We start from the raw sequence: 25,187 nt of genomic DNA on the forward strand, positions 1-25,187 counted from the left end.
CCCTTGACCATCCTCTGGCCTTCCCCCCTCCCACTTTCTTTCTCCCTAGGCCTCCCGTCCCATAATCCTCTCATATCCCTTTTGCCAATCAACTTTCCAGCTCTTAGATCCATCCCTCCCTCTCCTGTCTTCTCCTATCATTTCAGATCTCCCCCTCCCACTTGCAAATCTCTTACTATCTCTTCTTTCAGTTAGTCCTGACGAAGGGTCTCGGCCTGAAATGTCGACTGTACTTCTTCCTATAGATGCTGCCTATCCTGCTGTGTTCACCAGCAATTTTTATGTGTGTTGCTTGAAATTCCAGCATCTGCAGATTTCTTCGTGTTTGCGTTTTTAGGAAATGTATGTACTTGAGAACACAAAAAGCCTCTAATTTGTAAATATCAAAAGAAGTGGGTTTTGGGTAGGCTATACTTAGCTGACAATTGTTCAAATGAAGAGAGACTACCTCCAACAAACAAATCCTGAAAACATTTAATACCCAATCTATTCCACTCTTTAAAAACTACATCAGTCATAGAAGGTTTAAAAAAATAGTTAGAAAAAATGGGATTTTAAAGTGAAAAACTCAATAAACCAAAATATTTTCTAAATTGTACCCAAATCCTCAAGGTGTGTTTAACTACAAAATTATCAGTTAAATTACTTAAAGATAAAGAAATTGAGGATCCGAGAAGAGAAATGATAGAAAATTTATTAACAGAATTAGCTTCTGAAGAAACCCAGACCAGACAGTCCTCTCGATTAATATAATACACCAAAACGTAAGATTCCGTATATTGACTGCCCAGTAATAAAACCTAAAATTGGGTAAGGCTAAACCTCCATTCCTTTTAGCTTTTTGAAGATGAACTTTATTTAATCGAGAAATTTTATTTTTCCATATATACGAAGATATAATAGAATCCAGAGAACCAAAAAAGAATTTAGGAATAAAAACAGGTATGGCCTGAAATAAATATAAAAATTTAGACAAAATATTCATTTTAATAGAATTAATTCGGCCAATCAACGATAAAGAGAAGGGTGACCAATTTGATAGTGCCTTCCTAACATAATTCAGAAGTGTAAAAAAAATTTCTTTAAAAAGGAATTTATAATTCCTAGTAATTGTTACGCTCAAATTAAGTAAATTGATTTCTTACAATTTTAAAAGGAAGGTTAGTGTTAACTAATACCAAATTATTCAAAGGAAAAAGTTCACTCTTATGAAAGTTAAGTTTATATCCTGAAATCTGACTAAAGCAGGAAAGTAAAGAAAGTACGGAAGGTAAAGAAGACTCCACATTAGAAATGTAGAGCAAAAGGTTATCAGCATAAAGCGACACTTTGTGAGTAATACCCCTCCTTAAAATACCAGTGATATCATTAGATTCCCGGAAAGCAATAGCTAAAGGTTCTAAGACCAAATGAAAAAGCAAAGGACTCAAAGGACAACATTGTCTGGTTCCACATTTAAATTTAAATGGTTTAGAATTTTGAGAGTTAGTAAGAACCTGAGCGGAGGGAGACAGATAAAGTAATTTAATCTATTGAATAAAATTAAAACAAAATTATTTTTTTTTCTGAAGTTTTAAATAAATAATTCTTTTCAACCCAATCAAAGGCTTTCTCAGCATCTAAGGATATCACACATTCTGATATCTCTTCAGAAGGAGAATAAATAACATTCAATAAATGATGAATATTAAAGTGGGAGTATCGATTTTTGATAAATCCAGTCTGATCATCAGAAATAATAAATGGCAAAATATTTTCGATCCTACGAGCCAAAAGTTCAGATAAAATTTTAGTATCTACATTAAGGAAGGAAATTGGTCTATAAGAAGAGCATTCAGTTGGATCTTTATTCTTTTTAAGAATAAGCGAAATAGAGGCTTCATAAAAAGATTGTAGCAACCTACCTAATTTAAAAGAGTCCGAAAGGACTGAGTATAAGTGAGGTATAAGTAGAGGAAAAAGCCTCAAAAAACTCCCCAGAAAGAAAATCAGGACCCGAAGTCTTCCCTGAGTGCAAAGAGTGAACAATCTCGGCAATTTCTTCACAAGATATTGGTTGATCCAGTAATTTTTGATTATCATCAGAAAGTGTAGGAATGTTTAATCGATCTAAGAAATTATTCATTACAGTATTATCTTTAGGAGGATCAGAACTATAAAGTTTAGAATAGAGTTCTCTAAAAGTATTGTTTATTTCTACATTATCAGATGTTTTATCACCATTGGCTTTACAAATTTCTTTAATTTGGTATTTAACTATAAAGATCTTTAATTGGTTAGCTAATAGTTTACCCGTTTTATCTCCATGAACATAAAACTTACTTTTATCTTTTAAAAGTTGAGTTTCAATTGGGTAAGTTAAAAGCAGATCATATTTAGTTTTAATTTCAACATGTCTTTCATATAAAGCAGGATCTGGAGCCAAAGCATATTTTTGGTCTAATTGTTTCAACTGATTGGATAATTCAATTCTCTCCTTATTAGCTTTTTTCTTAACACTTTGCGGTAAAAGAAATAATTTGTCCTCTAATATAAGCCTTAAAAGCATCCCATAAAAAAAAGACTAGAAGTCTCTTCTAGCGTATTCTCTTCATAAAAAAAGAGTAACTTGTCTCTCCAAAAATTAAAAAAAATCCTATCAGATAACAGAGTCGGATTAAAACGCCAGAATCTGTTTATTTGGGAGACACCCGGAAGATTTAAAGACAAAAACACAGCAGCATGATCTGAAACAGCAATTTCTTTATATTCACAGGATCGAACCAATGGAATCAATTGACTATCAACAAAAAATAATCAATCCTGGAATACGTATGATGAACGTGAGAAAAAAATGAGTACTCTTTCTCTGTTGGATGCAAAAAGCACCAAACATCAACAATATCACATTTCATTAAAAAAACATTGAATAAAGGAGGCAGATCTACTAAAAATCAATCGTTTAAAAGATGAGTGATCTAAAACAGGGTCTAAACAACAGCTGAAGTCTCCTAAAACCAGAGAATACACACCTAAATCTGGTAAAAGCGAAAAAAAGCATTCAAAAAAACCTGGATCATCTATATTCGGGGCATACAAATTCGCAAAAACCATTAATTTATCGTAATCGCTGTATTGCATCGAAGGCAGGACAGAAGGACAGAAGGTCTCCATGGAATACCGGTAAGGCTCTGAAAACCTGTGCCAACCAAATGGTGGGAGTATTCAAGGACATTTTCAACCTCTCACTGCTATGGGCAGAAGTTCCCACTTGCTTCAAAATGGCAACAATTATACCAGTGCCTAAGTAGAATAATGTGGGCTGCCTTAATGACTATCAACCGGTAGCACTCACATTGACAGTGATGAAACTGTACACTGGCCTGTGGAAAGCAGCCAGTGAGTGAGTGGGCCAGTGAAGGAGTGGAGCTTTGAGGCTTTGACTCTTCTTCTTCTTTTTTGTTTTATGGCGGTTGGCAACCAGTTTTCAGCGCATTACTGCCACCTGCACATATGCGGTGTACCAACCAAATATGTCCTGGAGTTCTCTACTTTAGACAACCTAGCTCAGCCTGCAGTTCTCCATTAGCATCACTCTGTAGTTGCAATTCCTCATGAATACTTAATGCACTCATTAGATAATGCCACAAACCACTATTCTTCCCTAATTATGTCACATGATTTTGCATAGTTGCATTACCTCAATTACATTGATTTCATCTACATCACTTGTAAGACTAAAATCGTCTTGTTAAAGAATAGTAATTATCGCATGTTATACTTTTAAAATTGCTGTTTTTCCAAGTCTATCTGCTTTTCCAGGTTTTTCTTTTCTTGGACCGTAGCCTGCAGTTGTTTACTGAGACCTCAGAGTTCTTCTTCATTTGCTTCCATGTTTTCATTTTACAATCTGAATGTAGATAATTCACTTTGCAACAAATTCCTTTTCCTTTTGTATCCTTGTAATAATTTCCTCCATTTTCCAATCTCTTTCCAACTCACCGTTGCTCTTGTCGGGTACTTCTTTGTTGTTGGAGTTCTGCACATTTACCCTGGGCTTCAACCATAAAATTTGAGGATTTTCCTTAAATTCTGAAACATTTCTCCAATTCTTGACCATTTGTGATAAGTATACTGCCATTAAGATTCCATCTCCCCTGCCTGTGAACTGTTGGATCCTCCATTCAGCGTTTCTTTGACTTCTTCCCACCTAATTCCTTTAATACAAGATACTTTTCTGCTGACTTGACGATAATTTTAATTTTCTCAGTTCTTTTGCTTGTTTGCGCTGAACAATTAATTGCATCCACCATAAAAAGCACAAGCTCCTTTTTACTCATTAATAGTGTATTTTTCATATTACAGATCTCACTATTCACCAGTTTATTATTCCCTGTATTTGTTTGCTTGACAGCCTTTTTTCCATCAACTTCTTTCACTGCCTCTGCATAACTGATTCCTTGAGTTACTTTTACATATTGTATCTCAGCTGCTTTCTTGCTATAAATGCACCCTCAATAAGCTGCGCTGTGTTCCTTGCCACAATTGCAGTATTTCAGCCTAGCGCCCGCTTCATATTTCCCATATTCATATATTCCAGCACATCTCCCACATCCTTATTTTCCTCTGCAGACTGCCGCAATGTGCCCGAATTTCTGACATTTATAGCATCTTAAAGGCGGTGGTATATATACTCTAACCGCATAACACATATACCCTAAGTAAACATTAGTCGGCAACCTCTCTTCATCAAAGTTAATCATTACCGATAAACTATCACACTTTTTCCCATTTCTTGTAACTTTCAAATGTTTGGCCTCAATAATTTTTGCTCCTTTTATGTTCTGTTTAATCTCATCCATAGTAACTTTTGTTGATATCCCCGAAATAACTCCTCTAGTCCACTTTCTATTGTTGGGTATTGAGAATTGTACTTCTTTGCCGTCTATTTTACATAATCTTATCACTTTACCTTGCTGAGAACTATCCCGACAAATCACTAATAGCGATCCATTTCGTAAAATCTTTGCTCCTTTAAACTCGCCTAGAATTTTGTTGAGCATCTTCGTCAAATGAATCGGGTTCCAATCACCAAATGATGCCCCGTCTTCACTTAGTTTTATAATTGCTTTAATTTCATCTTCTTCCCATTGTTTTGCTGTCCTGCTTTGATCATCCGCTGATTCCTCAGAGTTTGATATCCCGTACCTCTGCTTTCTTTTCTTCCTCTTTCCATTCTGTTCCTCTTTCCCGCTGACCTCCATCTCTAGTTCACTTCCACTCTCGCCAAAAATCTTCCTTCAACAGCTTGGCTCTTTCCTCGACGTTCTCACTCTCTGCCATTTTCCAGTGAGCTCCACAATCAACTCTTGCTATCACTTTTCCCCAGCCAGTCCCTTGAGCCAATAGCTTTGCCTCAATCACCACAGAAAAAGCCGTTGATTAGACAATCAAGATTTGAATAGCTCAGACTCAGCAGAAAGCAGCTGATTGGGCAATCTAGGTCAGGTGACCAAGCATTTTGAAAAGCTCAAACAGGTAAATAGAGGGGTAGCTCGAGCAGAGCGGCCTGTGGAAAGTGGCCAGTGAGTGAGTGGGCCAGTGAAGCAGTGGAGCTTTGAGGCTTCGACGAGAAGAGGCGGAAGACAAGCTTGCTCGCAGTTAGTCTTTACAATACCTCCTGAGACAGTGATGTGCCTCTCATGTGAGATGTGGCGGTCTTGGGGGAACGCACCTCTCCCGCAGAGTCACATCTGCCAGAAGTGCATACGGCTGGGCGATTTGGAAGACCGTGTAAGGAATCTGGAGCAGCAGCTGGATGACCTTCGACTCATAAGGGAGAATGAGGCAGTCATAGATGAGAGCTACAGGGAGGTAGTCACACCTAGGCTGTCGGAAGCAGGTTGTTGGGTGACAGTCAGAGGGGGGAAAGTGAAGGTGAGCAGACAGGTAGTGCAGAGCACCCCTGTAGCCATTCCCCTGAATAATAAGTTTACCGTCCTGGATACTGTTGGTGGGGATGACCGACCAGGTGTGAGCCACGGTGGCAGGGCCTCCGGCACTGAGTCTGACCCGGTGGTGCAGAAGGGTGGGACGGAGAAGAGGAGAGCTGTCGTCATTGGAGACTCTATAGTCAGGGGAGCAGACAGGAGATTTTGTGGACGTGAGAAGGACACCCGCATGGTTTGTTGCCTCCCAGGTGCCAGGGTCCGGGATGTCTCTGACCGGGTGCACGACATCCTGGTATGAGAGGGAAAGCAACCAGAAGTCGTGATAAATGTTGGTACCAACGACATAGGCAGGAAGAGGGATGAGGTCCTGAAGTGTGAGTTTCAGGGACTAGGCAGAAGGCTGAAGAACAGGACCTCAAGGGTGGTGTTCTCAGGATTGCTGCCAGTGCTATGTGATAGCGATGATAAGAATTAGAGGAGATGGCAGTTGAATGCATGGCTGAGGAGTTGGTGCAGGGGGCAAGGTTTTAGATTTTTGGATCATTGGATTCTCTTCTGGAGAAGGTGGGACCTGTACAGATTGGATGGGTTGCACCTGAACTCGAGGGGGAGCAATATCCTTGCAGGCAGGTTTGCTAGCATGGTTTGGGAGGGTTTAAACTAATTTGCGAGGGGGATGGGACACAGAGCGATAGAGCAGTGAAAGTAGTGCATGGAGTAAAGCCAGATCTAACGTACAGAGAGGCTTTGAGGAAAGAGAAGTAGAATAAAGGGTGTAAAGACAGTAAGGTAGAAGGGCTGAAATGTGTGTACCTTAATGCAAGAAGCATCAGGAACAAAGGTGATGAACTGAGAGCTTGGATACATACATGGAATTATGATGTAGTTGCCATTACAGAGACTTGGCTGGTACCAGGGCAGGAATGGATTCTCAATATTCCTGGATTTCAGTGATTTAAAAGGGATAGAGAGGGTGGAAAAAGGGGAGGAGGGGTAGCATTACTGGTCAGGGATACTACTACAGCTACAGAAAGGGTGGGTAATGTAGCAGGATCTTCTTTTGAGTCAGTATGGGTAGAAGTCAGGAACAGGAAGGGAGCAGTTACTCTATTGGGGGTATTCTATAGGCCCCCTGGTAGCAACAGAGATACAGAGGAGCAGATTGGGAGGCAGATTTTGGAAAGGTGCAAAAATAACAGAGTTGTTATCATGGGTGACTTTAACTTCCCTAATATTGATTGGCACCTGATTAGTTCCAAGGGTTTAGATGGGGCAGAGTTTGTTAAGTGTGTCCAGGATGGACTCCTATCACAGTATGTGGACAGGCCGACTCGGGGGAATGCCATACTAGATCTAGTACTAGGTAATGAACTGGGTCAGGTCACAGATCTCTCTGAGTGAACATCTGGGGGACAGTGACCACCGCTCCCTGGCCTTTAGCATCATCTTGGAAAAGGACGGAATCAGAGAAGACAGGAAGATTTTTAATTGAGGAAGGGCAAATTATGAGGCTATAAGGCTAGAACTTGCGGGTGTGAATTGGGATGATGTTTTTGCAGGGAAATGTACTATGGACATGTGGTTGATGTTTAGAGATCTCTTGCAGGATGTCAGAAAATCCAGTAAACTGCCACTCACATTCAGTAGCGCCATCTATTGATTAATTGAGCAAGTAAAGACTCGTGGAGCTGATATGTAAACTTCGTACATACTGCGATTTCTGTTAACTGAGACAGGATCTGTGGTCTCGTAATTATACAAGGAGATAATGCAAAACTAAATTTGAATAAAAATACCTCTTTACTGAAGTAAAATTTCATTAATAGATCAGCTTTATTTGTCCAAAGTACATTTATTATCAAAGTATGTATACTTTATACAACCTTGACTTTCATCTCCTTACAGTCAGCCATGAAACAAAAAACCCCAGTAGAAACCATTAAAAACAGAAGATGGTCGAAGACCCAACGTGCAGAGGGGGAAAAAAAAAACAATGAGTGCAAACAATAAAGCAAGAAAACAGCATTCAGAACTGAAGCTAACAGTACCAGACATCACAACAGCTGATTCAGAAGGCCTCAAATCCAGCATCGAGTCCATCAAACCCTGTGAAGCAGTGAGCCAAACTGACCCATCTCTGACCTCCAACCCTGATACCACAACCTTGTCAAATGCCTTACTAAAATCCATATAGATCACATCCACTGCACTACCCTCATCTACATGCCTGGTCACCTCCTCAAAGAACTCTATCAGGCTTGTTAGACACAATCTACCCTTCACAAAGCCATGCTGACTGTCCCTGATCAGACCATGATTCTCTAAATGCCTATAGATCCTATCTCTAAGAATCTTTTCCAACAGCTTTCCCACCACAGACATAAGGCTTACTGGTCGATAATTACCCAGACTATCCCTACTACCTTTTTTGAACAAGGAGACAACATTCGCCTCCCTCCAGTCCTCCGGTACCATTCCCATGGTTAGCCAGAGAGTGGTGAATCTGTGGAATCTGTTGCCACAGGCAGCTATGAAGGCCAAGTCTTTATGTATACAGTATTTAAGGCAGAGGTTGATAGATTCTTGATTGGTCAAGGCATGAAGGGATACGGGGAGAAGGCAAGATGAAATGGCAGAGCAGATGTGATGGGCCAAATGGCCTAATTCTGCTCCTATATCTTATGGTTTTATGGTTATGGTTCTACACGGTAGGCTTATTCAGAAAGTCAGAAGGCATGGGATCCAGGGAAGTTTGGCCAGGTGGATTCAGAATTGGCTTGCCTGCAGAAGGCAGAGGGTCGTGGTGGAAGGAGTACATTCAGATTGGAGGATTGTGACTAGTGGTGTCCCACAAGGATCTGTTCTGGGACCTCTACTTTTCGTGATATTTATTAACGACCTGGATGTGGGGGTAGAAGGGTGGGTTGGCAAGTTTGCAGACAACACAAAGGTTGGTGGTGTTGTAGATAGTGTAAGGATTGTTGAAGATTGCAGAGAGACATTGATAGGATGCAGAAGTGGGCTGAGAAGTGGCAGATGGAGTTCAACCTGGAGAAGTGTGCGGTGGTACACTTTGGAAGGACAAACTCCAAGGCAGAGTACAAAGTAATTGGCAGGATACTTGGTAGTGTGGAGGAGCAGAGGGATCTGAGGGTACATGTCCACAGATCCCTGAAAGTTGCCTCACAGGTAGATAGGGTAGTTAAGAAAGCTTATGGGTGTTAGCTTTCATAAGTCGAGGGATAGAGTTTAAGAGTCGTGAGGTAATGATGCAGCTCTATAAAACTCTGGTTTGGCCACACTTGGAGTACTGTGTCCAGTTCTGGGCGCCTCACTATAGGAAGGATGTGGAAGTATTGGAAAGGGTACAGAGGAGATTACCAGGATGTTGCCTGGTTTAGAGAGTATGCATTATGATCAGAGATTAAGGGAGCTAGGGCTTTACTCTTTGGAGAGAAGGAGGATGAGAGGGGACATGATAGAGGTGTCCAAGATAATAAGAGGAATAGATAGTGGATAGCCAGCACCTCTTCCCCAGGGCACCACTGCTCAATACAGGAGGACATAGCTTTAAGGTAAGGGGTGGGAAGTTCAAAGGGGATATTAGAGGAAGGTTTTTTCACTCAGAGTGGTTGGTGCGTGGAATGGACTGCCTGAGTCAGTGGTGGAGGCAGATACACTCGTGAAGTTTAAGAGACTACTAGACAGGTATATGGAGGAATTTAAAGTGGGGCGTTATATGGGAGGCAGGGTTTGAGGGTCAGCACAACTTTGTAGGCCGAAGGGCCTGTAATGTGCTGTACTATTCTATAAGTTGGTTATGACTAGACTGAACTCCTGCCTCAGCAAGGAACTGGACCCATTGCAATTTGCCTATCGTCACAATAGGTCAACGGCAGATGCAACCTCAATGGCTCTTCACACAGCTTTAGACCAATAGACAACACAAACACCTACATCAGGATGCTGTTCATCGACTATAGCTCAGCATTTAATACCATCATTCCCACAATCTTGATTGAGAGGTTGTAGAACCTGGGCCTCTGTATCTCCCTCTGCAACTGGATCCTAACTTCCTAACCGGAAGACCAGTCTGTGCTGATTGTTGGTAACATATCCACCTTGCTGACAATCAACACTGGCGCACCTCAGGGGTGTGTGCTTAGCCCACTGCTCTACTCTCTGTATACACATGACTGTGTGGCTAGGCATAGCTCAAATACCATATACAAATTTGCTGATGATACAACCATTGTTGGTAGAATCTCAGGTGGTGACGAGAGGGCACACAGGAGTGACATATGCCAACTAGTGGAATGGTGCAGCAGCAACAACCTGGCACTCAACGTCAGTAAGACGAAAGAGCTGATTGTGGACTTTAGGAAGGGTAAGACGAAGGAGCACATACCAATCCTCAGAGGGATCAGAAGTGGAGACAGAAAGAGTAGCTTCAAGTTCCTGGGTGTCAAGTTCTCTGAGGGTCTAACTTGGTCCCAACATATCGATGTAGTCATAAAGAAGGCAAGACAGTGGCTATACTTTATTAGAAGTTTGAAGAGATTTGGCATGTCAACAATTACACTCAAAAACTCCTATAGTTGTACCATGGAGATCATTCTGACAGGCTGCATCACTGTCTGGTATGGAGGGGCTACTGCACAGGACCGAAAGAAGCTGCAGAAGGTTGTAAATCTAGTCAGCTCCATCTTGGGTACTAGCCTACAAAGTACCCAGGATATCTTCAGGGAGCGGTGTCTCAGAAAGGCAGCGTCCATTATTAAGGACCTCCAGCACCCAGGGCATGACCTTTTCTCACTGTTACCATCAGGTAGGAGATACAGAAGCCTGAATGCACACACTCAGAGATTCAGGAACAGCTCCTTCTCGTCTGCCATCCGATTCCTAAATAGACATTGAAGTTTTGGACACTACCTCACTTTTTTTAAATATACAGTATTTTTGTTTCTGCACAATTTTTAAAATCTATTCAATAAACGTAATCAATTTACTTGTTTATTTTTTATTATGTTTTATTTTATTTATTACTTTTTCTCTCTCTCTGTTAGATTATGCATTGCATTGAACTGCTGTTGCTAAGTTAGCAAATTTCACGTCACATGCCAGTGATAATAAACCTGCTTCTGATTCTGCTTCTGCCCTGGGTGCTGGACGTCCTTAATAATGGACGCTGCCTTTCTGAGACACCGCTTCTTGAAGACTTACTGGGTACTCTGTAGGCTAGTACCCAAGATGGAGCCAACTAAATTTACAATCCTCTGCAGCTTCTTTTGGTCCTGTTTCACCTTAGACAGTTGAGGAAGTTTGATATGGGCCCACTAAGAACTTTCTACAGGGGCACTATTGAGAGCATCCTGACTGGCTGCATCACTGCCAGGTAAGGGAACTGTACATCCCTTAATCGTAGGACTCTGCAGAGAGTGGTGCGGACAGCCCAGCGCATCTGTAGTTGTGAACTTCCCATGATTCAGGACATTTGCAAGGACAGCTGTGTAAAAAAGGCCCGTAGGATCATTGGGGACTTGAGTCACCCCAACCACAATCTACAGTGGCATGCAAAAGTTTGGGCACCCTGGTCAAAAGTTCTGTCACTGTCAATAGCTAAGTGAGTAAAAGATGAACTGATTTCCAAAAGGCATTAAGTTAAAGATGACACATTTCTTTAATATTTTAAGCAAGAAAACTTTTTTCCATCTTGTTATAGTTTTTAAATAACAAAAAAGGAAAAGGGCCCAAAGCAGAAGTTTGGGCACCCTGCATGGCAGTACTTAGTAACACCCCTTTTGGCAAGTATCACAGCTTGTAAGTGCTTTTTGTAGCCAGCTAAGAGTCTTTCAATTCTTGTTTGGGGGATTTTCGCCTATTCTTCCTTGCAAAAGGCTTCTAGTTCTGTGAGATTCTTGGGCCATCTTGTATGAGTGCTCTTTTGAGGTCTATCCACAGGTTCTCGATGATGCTTAGGTCAGGGGACTGTGAGGACCTTGGCAAAACCTTCAGCTTGCGCCTCTTGAGGTAGTCTATTGTGGATTTTGAGGTGTGTTTAGGTTCATTACCCTGTTGTAGAAGCCATACTCTTTTCATCTTCAGCTTTTTTTACAGACGGTGTGATATTTGCTTCCAGAATTTGCTGGTATTAAATTGAATTCATTCTTCCCTCTACCAATGAGATGTTCCCCGTGCCACTGGCTGCAACACAAGCCCAAAGCATGATCGATCCATCCCCGTGCTTAACAGTTGGAGAGGGGTTCTTTTCATGAAATTCTCTGCACCCTTTTTTCTCCAAACATACCTTTGCTCATTGCGGCCAAAAAGTTCTAATCAAAAGGTTCAAAGGAATATCTAAACAAGCCTGATGCATTTTGGAAACAAGTCCTGTAGACTGCTGAAGTTAAAATAGAACTTTTTGGCCTTTTGGAAATCAGTTCATCTTTTACTCCCTTAGCTATTCACAGTAACAGAAATTTTGAGCAGGGGTGCCCAAACTTTTGCATGCCACTGTATTTCAGCTGCTACCATCCTGGAAACAGTACCGCAGCATAAAAGCCAGGACCAATAGGCTCTGAGACAACTTCTTCCACCAGGCCTTCAGACTGATTAACTCACACTGATTCGAGTGCACTCTATGTTACATTGACTGTTCTATTTATTACAAATTACTATGATTGCACATTTAGATGGAGACGTAATGTAAAGATTTTTACTCCTCGTATATGTGTAGGATGTAAGAAATAAAGTCAATTCAATTCAATTGTGCAGTAGCCCCCCACCCCCTACATACCCAACAGTGATGCAGCCTGTCAGAATGCTCTCCACGGTACATCTATAGAAGTTTTTGAGTGTATTTGTTGACATACCAAATCTCTTCAAACTCCCAATGAAGTATAGCTGTTGTCTTGCCTTCTTTATAATTGCTTCGATATGTTAGGACCAGGTTAGATAATCAGAGATCTTGACACCCAGGAATTTGAAATTGCTCACTCTCTCCACTTCTGATCCCTCTATGAGGTTTGGATTGCATTCTTTCGTCTTATCTTTCCTGAAGTCCACAATCAGGTCTTTCGTCTTACTGATGTTGAGTGCCAGGTTGTTGCTGCAACACCACTCCACTAGTTGGCATATCTCACTCCTGTACGCCCTCTCGTCACCACCTGAGATTCTACCAACAATAGTCAAATTATCATCAGCAAATTTATAGATGGTATTTGAGCTATGCCTAGCCACAGTCATGGGTAGAGAGAGAGTAAAGCAGTGGGCTAAGCACACACCCCTGAGGTGCACCTGTGTTGATCATCAGCGAGGAGGAAATGTTATCTTCAATCTGCACAGATTGTGGTCTTCTGGATAGGACGTCGAGGATCCTATTGCAGAGGGAGGTACAGAGGCCCAGGTTCTGTAACTTCTCAATCAGGCTTGTTGGAATATTTTAAAATATATATTATTTGTTTTTTGCACGATTTTTAATCTAATCAATAAATGTATACTGTAATTCATTTATTTATTTGTTATTATTATTATATTGTGTTTTACTTCTATATTACATATTGCATGGAACTGCTGCTGCTAAGTTAACAAATTCCACGACACATGCCAGTGATAATAAACCTGGTTCTGATTCAAAGTGCATCATTACTTCAGTGAGCTTGTAAATTCAGAACAAGAAATGGAAGTAGAGCAAAGGGGAAGGATAAAGCAAGGGTACGAAAACAGCAATGAACAGTTATAGTGAGTGTATATTTCGGCTCCTAGTTGGGGAACAGGTACAGGGCCTGGACAGATTGTTGTTGGGAGAATACCTTGGTGAATCCGTCTATAGGACAGTAGTGATTGCTGCCCTTTTGCATACATCTGAGATCTGAACTGCAGCAGGCACCTGAAGGCTTTGGAAAGATGTTTCCAATATTGCCCTCTAGATTCACAGTAAGTTTAAGAAAACTCTTATCAGAGTTCTCTCTCCCAGGCCAACACACCCAGCTCTGAAATCCTAGTTGGCTCTGTTGGGCATCATCCACCCAACACCTCCACACTAATTCCTAGGAATTTCTAGCCTATTGCTGTTTAAATTTGAGAGAAAGCATTTAGGAAATATTCTGGATGTGAAGATGAAAACCGTGTTATGTGATGGCAGGAGTGCGCCACTTCACAAACGCCCCAAAACCCCACCCCACCCCACCCCACCCCACCCCATCAGCAGAAAGTCTGTCAATCCCACGTTAGCCTCTTCAGCCATCACAGAACCCAGAAACTACTCTATGTCCCCAGGCCCTGCTCTGGTAGATGCAGCAAAGTTTAGAAGGTAAAGGAAACCCATGCAGGGGTTTATTGATGAGAATGTTGATTTTGAGTTCTTTGCATTGAAAGACAATGAGCAAGACCCACAGGACGCAGGATGGAGTAATCGCGCTATAAATACATCCAATATGCACAAATGGCTAAATACAAGTTACGATTCAGCCATCATAAATCTTAATTGATTACCTGCTCGTGCCTCCTCCATTGATTGACACTCGGTTCCATGGGATACTGAAGAAATCAGCACTTGACCTCAACTGCGCCCATCCGGATTGATTTGTTTGCGGACCACAGGCAGTGGGGACACATTTCCAGGTGGTACCGGAGAGCAGGGTTCTATTCCTCCGGCCTTAGAATAAACGCCGGCTCAATGATACGGTCTCCTGTTGTGTAACAGGAGCTATAAATATATACACAATATATAAGATTAATAAAGGACAGAAAGATAAGTGATTCCTACTTGCCACAACTCGGCTGGAAGGAATTTATGCCTCTGAAGGAGACCAGGGCGCCACCACGCGGCCAGGAGGAGGGATTATGGCGCCGACTTCTGTTGGGAGCAGCGATCACTTCAGAGTGAGGAAGGTGGGGGTGTGGTGTTGGTCTGGGTCTGGGCTATAGTTAATTGGACGCTGAGGAGGAGCGCCACCGTGCGGCTGGGAGGACAGGCTGCTGCGCTGCCCTCATGCAGAACGGCGTGGGAGTTCGATGTGCCGGTGGTTGTTGTGAAGGAACGTGTGTAGGTGTCCCTTGTTGTCGGCGATGCGACGGTATTGCGGGATCGGGACCGGCACCGACTGTTTCAACACGTCTTGAGGTAGGTCGCCGGGTGGGTGTCACATGGTCAGACGGCCCTGGAGCTCCCGGCCCTCGGTCTTCGGTTCCCACCCTGTTGCCGGCCTGTCATATTGATGGAGGCGCGGGCCATTCTCAGAGCAACTTGCCACGACAAAGATAAAAATTCCATCCCAAAAAAAACAAATTAGGCTAGGTTGCACCAGACGGAAAGAGCAGAGACCCCCGATGTCAGAATAATAGTGACTGGGGAGAGGAAGGACCGCCTCGGCAGGGCGGGGAAAGTGTGGAGGTCACACTGGAGAGAGGGGGAAGTATGTGGGGGGTCACCCGGCGGTAAGTGTGTAGGGGTTACTCCGGGGAGAGGGAGAAGGATGTGAGGTTCACTCCGGGGAGAAGGGTAAGTGTGTGTATCACTCTGGGGAGAGGGGGAGAATGTGTGTGTGTGAGGGGGTCACTCTGGGGAGAGGGGGAAGTGTGTGTGTGGTCACTCCGGGGAGAGGAGGGAAGAATGTGGGGGTCAATCCGGGGAGAGGGGGAAGTGTGTGTGTGTGGGGGGGGTGGGTCACCCCGGGGAGAGGGGGATGTGTGGGAGGGGTCCACATTGTGAAGGGCAGGGGTGGGAGAGTGAGAGTGCAATGAGGGTGAGCAGTCTCCTTGGGTTGGGGGGGGGAGAGAGTGATGGATACCTTAGACAAGTTGGGATTGTGAGAATTATTGGGGGCAGGGAGGTTGAGGGACTTCCTCTCATGAGGAGAAAGAGAAAGATCCCCTCAAATGAGAAGAGAACGCAGAGAGTGGTGACTCTGTGGAATTAAATACCACAGACTGCAGTGGAGGCCAAGTCCGTAGGTATATTTAGGGCGGAAGTTGATAGTTTCCTGATCAGTCAGGGCATCAAAGGATATGACAAGAAGGCAGGTGTATGGGGTTAAGTGGGATCCAGGATCAGCCATGATGGAATGGCAAAGCAGACTCGATGGGCTGAATGGCCTAATTCTGCTCCAATGTTTTATGATCTAACACCGCCTAAGACAAGCAGAGTCTGTGTTTCTGAATGCCACGGACTGGAGAGAAGGTGAATCTGATACCACCAGTGGTGGGAAGAGGACTGAGTGATCCCTCAGAATGGAAGGTGTTGAGGTTGATCACAAATGATAAGGGAGACACTGCGATTTCCAGATGAGAGGGTTTAAAACGCCATAACTATTGAGAAAGGTGCCCTGAACAGGGAAATGATTGTTGTTGAGGCCACTGGTGATGGTGGCGGGTTAGAATAGCAACAGTTCTGGGGTGAGAGAGACCACAGTGAAGGGAATGATGGAAAAGAATCACATTGCAGATCATTCTCAGAGGCAGGAAAGGGGGTAAAAGTAAGGACCTCAAGTTATTGGGATAGAATAGAATAAAACAAGAAATCAAAAAAGGAGCTCAGACTTCAGACTTGTAACATTTCATGTTAGAGAGACAGTGATTATTCAATAATATCAAGCCAAAGTTGAGTTTATTGTCATGAGGTACTGTTTAGGGTTCTGTAGATCGGTTCATGAACTAGTGAAGACTAGTTCAAGAACAAAAAAATTACTGTCATTTCAATTTACCAAGGTATCACTGATGCTTTTAGTTGCTTCAGGCTCGTGTAGCTCCTGCCCAATAGTAACTGTGAGAAGATGGCATGATCTGAATAGTGGGGATCCTTAATGGATGTTGCCTTCTTGAGACGTTGCTTCGTGAATGTAGATACAACTAGTAATGGGGAGGGATGTCCCTGTGATGTATTGGACCAAGTCCACTACTCCACAGCTCCTTATCGTGGGGAGAGATGTCTCTGTGATGTATTTGTCTGATTCTGCTACTCTGTATAGCTCCTGTATATTCAATTTGTTTGAAATCATTTTAAAAACTCAACAATGTACCAGATTGTAATATTTTTTTCAATAAAGCTGAGTTTTTAACAGCAAGAATTTTTTAAAAAAAACTTGAAACTCACATAAAATCAGTGATACTGCTTTGATTGTGAACTTTCAATTGCACTTGATTTGGAGACACAGTAACGTTAACAGCAACCATGGATCTCCATATTTAACCAAACATTGATTTATTTCATGTATATAAAGATACAGCACAGAATGGGCTCTTCTGGCCGTTGGAGCCACATTGCCCAGCTGCCTTTATCAACCTTAGTTTAACCTAATCTAATCATGGGATAATTTACCAATTAACCTGCTAACTGGTACATCTTTGAGCTGTGGGAGGCAACTGGAGCAGCTGGAGAAGCCAATCTTCCAGAGGGAGAATACCTTACAGAGAACGCCAGGGTAGAAATCCCAGCTCCATCACCCCGAGCTGCAATAACATCATGCTTACTTGTGCTTACTCCAGAAGCTACTTATACAGGATCACACTGTCACTATAGCCACCAATTACCCATTTTAAAATATATTTTCAGTGGAAAATAAACTATATGGCTTAGCTGTATGATTTGCTGCTTTTAAAAAGGATGATTTTTATAATGTTTCAAAATTTCGACAGAAGTTGCACAAAATTGTGCAGATTTGTAACTCACTGCCAGATCTGGTTTGGCACTTCCTGAGAAGAATTTGCAATATTTTAAACCTCAGAGTTTCTTTGTATGCCAGATGATGAGATGGGAGGACCTTGTGTTACTCTTATCTCAGTGGCATTCTATGCAAGTAATTCAGTACATTATTTGAATCACATGAATAGAAGGTCTCTTGAATTGAATTAACTTTATTACTTACATCCTTCAAATACATGAGAGGTAAAAATCTTTATGTTGCATCTCCGTTCAAAATGTGCAATTATAGTAATTTATGATAAATATTATGTACTACAGGATGGTCAATATAACATAGAAATAGAGTAGTGTCAGCATGAATTAAGCAGTCCGATGTCCGATGGCCTGATGGAAGAAGCTGTCTCGGAACGTGTTGGTCCTGTAAGTTAGCACTAAAAACAATTCATTCGTTACTGGACCTGCATCCTGTTTACACTCTAAATAAAACTGACTGTTTTATCCAATGAATCTGGTTCTGCAGCGTCACCTATATCACTGATCCTTTTAGTTGAGGTAGTCCACTGTGAAGGTTAAAAATGTGACACATTCCAAATAGGTTTACCTGCACTTTTTCAATGCTGTACATTTATGAATATAAAAGAGCTTTGCTTTAAGGTGGTGCCCTTTCAACACCAGTTCCTCGTTTGTATTGCAGTGAAAAGTGACAGGGCATTCATTGCGCCTGAGGGGAAAAAAGAAATGCCGTTCTGAAATTTCCCAAGGACTCAATACCAAGGCAGAATTGAAAGAAGATACAGGCAGGTAATGGAAGGGGTGCGTTTGGTGGAAAAAGAGGAAAGGACAAGAGAATGGAATTGAGAGGGATAGTAAATCAGCCGCAATGGAGTGGTGGAGCAGATGATGGGCCAATTGGCCTAATTATGTCCCTAAGTGTTATGAAAACTTGATGGAAGAGGCCGGCTGGTGGCGCAATGACATCGGCGCCGGACCCGGGAGCGGAGGTTCACGGGTTCGAAACCAGTCGGGTCCGCTCCCAGGTACGCTTTCCATCCGTGCCGGGTTGAGTGTCGAGATCGCAACTCGACCTCGTAAAATAAAGGGAAAATACTGTGAAAGTGTCTGTGTGAGGAGTGGTGCACTATATAGTCTCTCTCTCTCGTTCCGCGCCTTGTAAAAAGCCATGAAAAAGACATCATCACGGATGCACACAGATGCACACAGATGCACATGCACAGACTTGCACGCACGCAGGCACACGCCAAAAAAAAAAGAAAACTTGATGGAAGATGAATGGGGCTAAGTTCAGAGTATAAGAGTACAATGACTTGCTAGTTAAGGGATGCACCCCTGAAAATGGGAAAGATTGGTGAAGATCCCTAATGAAATATTCGAAACTAGAAGGTAAATCTTTTGGAATTTAATTTCCTTTTATTTTTCTGAATGTTTTGAATATGTTACTGGACAGAGCAAAATCATATTGTGCTACAACAAAGCTGCAGTGCTCCATGACCCAGTTTCTTGCCACAGGCTGTAAACTTATTTATATCTGGAACAACATGTGTTACGAAAATTACACTAGATCCACAAATTGGTCCTGGAATGTGCCCTCAAATGAACGGCCAAGTCAGTGCGTTCAAAATGCTCCAAGGTTAGAATCTTGTTAGTTGATCTCCTTTGCAGTGGGTTTGGAAAGTCGGTGGAGAGCTGGTGTGTACACCAGTATCTGGGACATTTTATTCCAAAAAGTAGATTAGCTTTATTTCTCACATGTACATCGAAACAGACATGAAATTCATAATTTTATATCAGATCAGTGAGTTATACAATATAAAAACTTACATTGTCTTCATTCACTATACCAAGCTTATCTGTAGAGTTGCTTGTAGTATTTACAATATGTCATTTTTTAGTCCCAGGCATTGTTGATAGTGATTTTGAGAGGTTATTACACCAGGTGCAGCCCTTCCAGTGACAGGAGAGCCCTGGTCAACGGTGTTTCTGCTTAAAGAGCCTTTACAGCATTTGCAGCAAGTTTCAAAACATCTCTCTGCATTTAGGCCTGCAATTAGGTGAAACCTCTTTCACTGAACTGGGAGCAGCCCATACATTACAATGCCCTGCCTGATGCAGCTGCCTGGGGGAACTTCAACAAAGATCAGATTGTCCCTTCCCAGACCCTGACAAACAGTCCTTGAGGTAGACTGAATTATTCATACTGCAGCCATCTTGAGAGCATTTTAAAAATAAAAAATATGAGCTTTTTTTGTCATTTGTACATTGAAACATACAATGAAATGCATTGTTTGCATCAACGGCCAGCCCAGTTTGCAAACTCCTCAGACAGCAGCAGAAATTAAAACCCAGTGGTTGGCGCTGTCAAGCATTACATTAGTCACTGTGCTGCCATGTCACCTGTATCAGGCATTACACTAGTTACTATGCTGCCATGTCACCTGTATCAAGCATTACATTAGTCACTGTGCTGCCATGTCACCTGTATCAAGCATTACATTAGTCACTGTGCTGCCATGTCACCTGTATCAGGCGTTACACTAGTTACTATGCTGCCATGTCACCTGTATCAGGCGTTACACTAGTTACTATGCTGCCATGTCACCTGTATCAGGCATTACACTAGTCACTATGCTGCCATGTCACCTGTATCAGGCATTACACTAGTCACTATGCTGCCATGTCACCTGTATCAGGCATTACACTAGTCACTATGCTGCCATGTCACCTGTATCAGGCATTACACTAGTTACTCTGCTGCCATGTCACCTGTAACAGGCGTTACACTAGTCACTATGCTGCCATGTCACCTGTATCAGGCATTACACTAGTCACTGTGCTGCCATGTCACCTGTATCAGGCATTACACCAGTCACTGCTGCCATGTCACCTGTATCTGGCATTACACCGGTCACTGCTGCCATGTCACCTGTATCTGGCATTACACTAGTCACTATGCTGCCATGTCACCTGTATCAGGCATTACACTAGTCACTACGCTGCCATGTCACCTGTATCAGGCATTACACTGGTCACTGTGCTGCCATGTCACCTGTACCAGGCATTACACTGGTCACTGCTGCCATGTCACCTGTATCTGGCATTACACCGGTCACTATGCTGCCATGTCACCTGTATCTGGCATTACACCGGTCACTATGCTGCCATGTCACCTGTATCTGGCATTACACTAGTCACTGTGCTGCCATGTCACCTGTATCTGGATTTGCACTAGTCACTATGCTGCCATGTCACCTGTATCAGGCATTACACCGGTCACTATGCTGCCATGTCACCTGTACCAGGCATTACACTGGTCACTGCTGCCATGTCACCTGTATCTGGCATTACACCGGTCACTATGCTGCCATGTCACCTGTATCTGGCATTACACTAGTCACTATGCTGTCACGTCACCTGTATCAGGCGTTACACTAGTCACTGTGCTGCCATGTCACCTGTATCTGGCATTACAACAGTCACTATGCTGCCATGTCACCTGTATCTTGCAGTAAGACTGACAATTCAGCTGTGCACTGCACGAAACATCTGACTGGGAGATCATTCCTTAACAAACGTATGAGACCTTGATCCTTATAAGCTCTGGGGATGAAACTTTACCAAATGTCTAACAAATTGCTCTTGCAACTGTTCAGTAATCTCTCCCTCTTGCTGGCCTCAAAGGACATTGGGATTTGGACTATGGGATTAATGGATTTGTGGCTAAATTTGCCGATGATACAAAGGTGAAGGAGTGGGTATTGTTGAGGAAACAGAGATCCTGCAGAGAGACGTAGATAGTTCAGGGGAATGGGCAAAGAAATGGCAAGTGAAATACAATGTTGGAAAGTGTATGGTCATGCACTTTGGTGGAAGAAATAAACGGGCAGACTATTATTTAGATGGGGAGAGAATTCAAAATGCAGAGATGCAAAGGGACTTGGGAGTCCTTGTGCAGGATACCCTAAAGGTTGACCTCCAGGTTGAGTCGTTGGTGAAGAAGGCGAATGCAATGTTGACATTCGTTTCTAGAGGTACAGAATATAAGAGCAGGGATGTGGTGTTGAGACTCTATAAGGCACTCGTGGGACCACAGTTAGAGTATTGTGTGCAGTTTTGGGCTCCTTATTTTAGATAGGATATACTGACCTTGGAGAGGGCTCAAAGAAGATTCATGTGAATGATTCTAGGAATGAAAGGGTTATTGTATGAGGAATGTCTGGCAGCTCTTGGGCTGTATTCCCTGGAGTTCAGGAGAATGAGGGGGGATCTCAGAAACATTCCGAATGTTAAAAGGCCTGAACAGATTCGATATGGCAGTTATTTCCAATGGTAAGGGAGTCTAGGACAAGAAGGCACGACTTCAGGATTGAAGGGCATCCATTTAGAACAGAGATGTGGAGAAATTACTTTAGTCAGGGGGTGGTAAATCTGTGGAATTTGTTGCCACGAGCAGCTGTGGAGGCAAAGTCATAAGGTGCATTTAAGGCAGAGATGGATAGGTTCTTGATTAACCAAGGCATCTAGGGGTATGGGGAGAAGGCAGGGGAGTGGGGATGACTGGAAGAATTGGATTAGGCCATGATTGGATGGCGGAGCAGACTCAATGGGCCGAATGGCCTAGTTCCGCTTGTATATCTTACGGACATTCCTTGGAGACCATTGTCCTTTTGATCTGTAGTTGAAGGTTTTTTTCTGTGAAGGATAGGTTGAAACGAATAGCTAGGTCCACAGCAATAGCAGCTGGAACCCTAGTATCTAAGCCTTGACTACATGCAGTCACACAACAAAATACCCACATTCGATGTACGTCACGACTCTGGACATGATCTATTTTGGAGATGCAGATGAAGGAAATTGCTTGGATGACCACTGTGACACAGGAGGGTAGGATAGGCCACACCTGTGCCATATACAGCAACATCAGGATCATCCGTTAATCCAGTATGTTCCCACCATTAAGAGGCAGTGCCATTCTTACTGTCCCAAAAGCTGTCTCACCTCAGCATCTACAGGTAATTGGACCTAATAATGAAGGGTCATTCAGACCAGTAAAAACATGACTTCTCTTTTGCCCAATTTAATCTTGTCCTGAGTCAAGTGCAGATTTATTGCAGACACTTAAGAGACTGTTGGCGGACATTGTATCTGAGCAGAAAGCATCCACATTCAGGGTATTTAACCTGAGCACCCCAGCTGTCTGGGATCATCACCCATCTTATGCCCATTGCTTTCTGGCTTCTACTCCGTTCCTTTCCTGTCCTAATGAAGTGTCTCAGCTCGAAATAGCAACTGTTTATTCTCCTCCGTAGATGCTGCCTGACTACTGAGTTTCCCCAGCTTTTTGTGTGTGTTTCTCTAGATTGCTAACATCTGGTGTCTCTTTCTTCTCTTAGCCCAAAGTGTTGACTGTTTATTCCCCTTCATAGATGTTGTCTGATTTGTTGAGTTCTTCCACCATTTTCTGTGTGTAATTCATAAGTAAGCTTGTGGTCAGCTCAACTCCAATAACCTGATCGTGGGCTGGTCTGATTTTTTAGATGCATATGGCACAAAAGGGGTTGTCCCTCCTGCTGCCTTTGTCATTGTTGTTAATGATTTTGGGTCCATCTCATTTTGGTTGGGCATGATGTTTTTCTGTTTATTTGTGTGTGTGTGTGTGTAAGCTTGAATTACAATGTTGGAAAATGCATGGTCATGCACTTTCGTAGTAGAAATAAATGTGTAGACGATTTTCTAAATCTTGAAAAAATCCGAAAATCTGAGATACAAAGGGACTTGGGAGTCCTTGTGCAGAACACCCTGAAGGATAACTTGTAGGTAGAGTCGCTGGTGAGGAAAGCAAATGCCATTTTTATTCAGGAGGTCTAGAGTTCCGAGGAAGTTCACAAGGATGGTTCTGGGAATGAAAGGGTTATCTTACGAGGAAAATTTGATGGCTGTGGGTGTACGTACTTGAATTTAGAAGGATGGGGGCTGGGGGATCTCATTGAAACCTTTCAAATGTTGAAAGACCTAGACAGAGTAGATGTGGAAAGGATGTTTCCCATCGTGGGGGAGTCTCAGACAAGAGGGCACAGCCTCAGGGTAGAGGGCAATCTATTTAAAACATTTGTGGAGAAATTTCTTTAGCCAGAGGGTGATGAATTTGTGGAATTTATTATCACAGGCAGCTGTGGAGGCCAGGTTATTGGGTATATTTAAGGCTGAGCTTGATAGGTTCTTGATTGGACACAGCTTCAAAGGTTACGGGGAGAAGGCTGGGATGTGGGGCTGAGGAGGCTTAAAAATGATCAGCAATGATTAAGACCATAAGCCATAGGAACGGAATTAGGCTATTTGGCCCATCGAGTCAGCTCCACCATTCAATCATGGCTGATCCTTTTTTTTCCCTCCTCAATTCCATTTTCTGGCCTTCTCCTCGTAACCTTTGATGCCATGTCCAATCAAGAACCAGTCAATCTCTGCCTTAAATACACCCAGTGACCTAACCTCCTCTGCTGCATGTTGCAACAAATTCACCAGCCTCTGACTAAAGAAATTTCTCCATATCTCTGTATTGAATGGACACACCTCTATCCTGAGGCTGTGCCCACTTGTCCTAGATTCCCCCACCATAGGAAACATTCTTTCCACATCTACTCTGTCTAGGCCCTTCAACATTCAAAAGGTTTCAATGAGATTCCCCCCCTCATCCTTCTGAATTCCAGTGAGTACAGACCCAGAGCCATCGAACATTCCTCGTATGATAACCTTTTCATTCCTGGAATCATCCTTGTGAACCTCCTCTGGACCCCCTCCAATGCTAGCACATCTTTTCTAAGATAAAGGGTCGAAAACTGTTCACAATACTCAAGGTGAGGCCTCACCAGTGCCTTATAAAGCCTCAGCATCACATCCTTGCTGTTGTATTCTAGACCTCTTGAAATGAATGCTAACATGGCATTTGCCTTCCTCACCACTGACTCAACCTGCAAGTTAATCTTTAGGGTGTTCTGCACAAGGACTCCCAAGTGCCTCTGCATCTCAGATCTTTGGATTTTCTCCCTGTTTAGAAAATGGTCAGCACATTTATTTCTACTACTAAAGTGCATGACCATGCATTTTCCAACATTATATTTCATTTGCCACTTTCTTGCCCATTCTCCTAATCTGTCTGTCTGCATCTTACTTGTTTCTTCAACACTATCTGCCCCTCCACCAATCTTTGTATCATCTGCAAGCTTGGCCACAAAGCTATGTATTCCATCATCTAAATCATTGATATACAGCATAAAAAGAAGTGGTCTCAACACTGACCCCTGTGGAACACCACTGGTCATTGGCAGCCAATCAGACAAGGATCCTTTTATTCAAACGTTTCAAAGGTACATTTAATGTCAAAGAGATGTATACAATATACATTCTGAAATGCTTTTTCTTTGCAACCAACCATGGAAATGGAGTGCCCCAAATAATGAATGACAGTCAAATGTTAGAATCCCAAAGTCCTTTCCCCTGTTGGGCGTAAGCGGCAGCAAGCTACAATCCCCCCTCCCCCCCACCGGCAAAAAAAGAATCGACACCCGCCTCCGAGCACTCAGGTGTGAGCAAAGCAACAACAA

At 42.7% G+C, this 25,187-nt stretch overlaps 2 protein-coding genes across 12 annotated transcripts in view; one reads left to right on the plus strand and one right to left on the minus strand.

The window, feature by feature from the left end:
* The window catches only part of sfxn4 (sideroflexin 4), an 81,841-nt gene extending 67,036 nt beyond the window's left edge, over positions 1 to 14,805 (minus strand). For 2 of the 5 annotated variants that reach the window (XM_072239646.1, XM_072239642.1), the window contains exon 1: positions 14,424 to 14,799. In XM_072239646.1, the coding sequence (XP_072095747.1) occupies positions 14,424 to 14,462 (39 nt within the window). In that variant the 5' untranslated portion in view covers positions 14,463 to 14,799. Of the gene's footprint in view, positions 1 to 14,423 lie in introns of all 5 variants that reach the window. The other 3 variants (XM_072239643.1, XM_072239644.1, XM_072239645.1) reach the window with 3 other exon arrangements.
* A 96-nt stretch (positions 14,806 to 14,901) lies between these two features.
* gpam (glycerol-3-phosphate acyltransferase, mitochondrial) overlaps positions 14,902 to 25,187 on the plus strand; it is a 179,737-nt gene continuing 169,451 nt past the window's right edge. For 5 of the 7 annotated variants that reach the window (XM_072239647.1, XM_072239653.1, XM_072239655.1 and 2 more), the window contains exons 1-2: positions 14,902 to 15,054; positions 18,266 to 18,372. The gene's annotated coding sequence lies outside the window, so the exon portion shown is untranslated. Of the gene's footprint in view, positions 15,055 to 15,361; positions 15,433 to 18,265; positions 18,373 to 25,187 lie in introns of those variants that run through there. The other 2 variants (XM_072239648.1, XM_072239649.1) reach the window with 2 other exon arrangements.

The sequence above is a fragment of the Mobula birostris genome, chromosome 21 (genome assembly GCF_030028105.1).
Source record: "Mobula birostris isolate sMobBir1 chromosome 21, sMobBir1.hap1, whole genome shotgun sequence".
NCBI lineage: Eukaryota > Metazoa > Chordata > Chondrichthyes > Myliobatiformes > Myliobatidae > Mobula > Mobula birostris.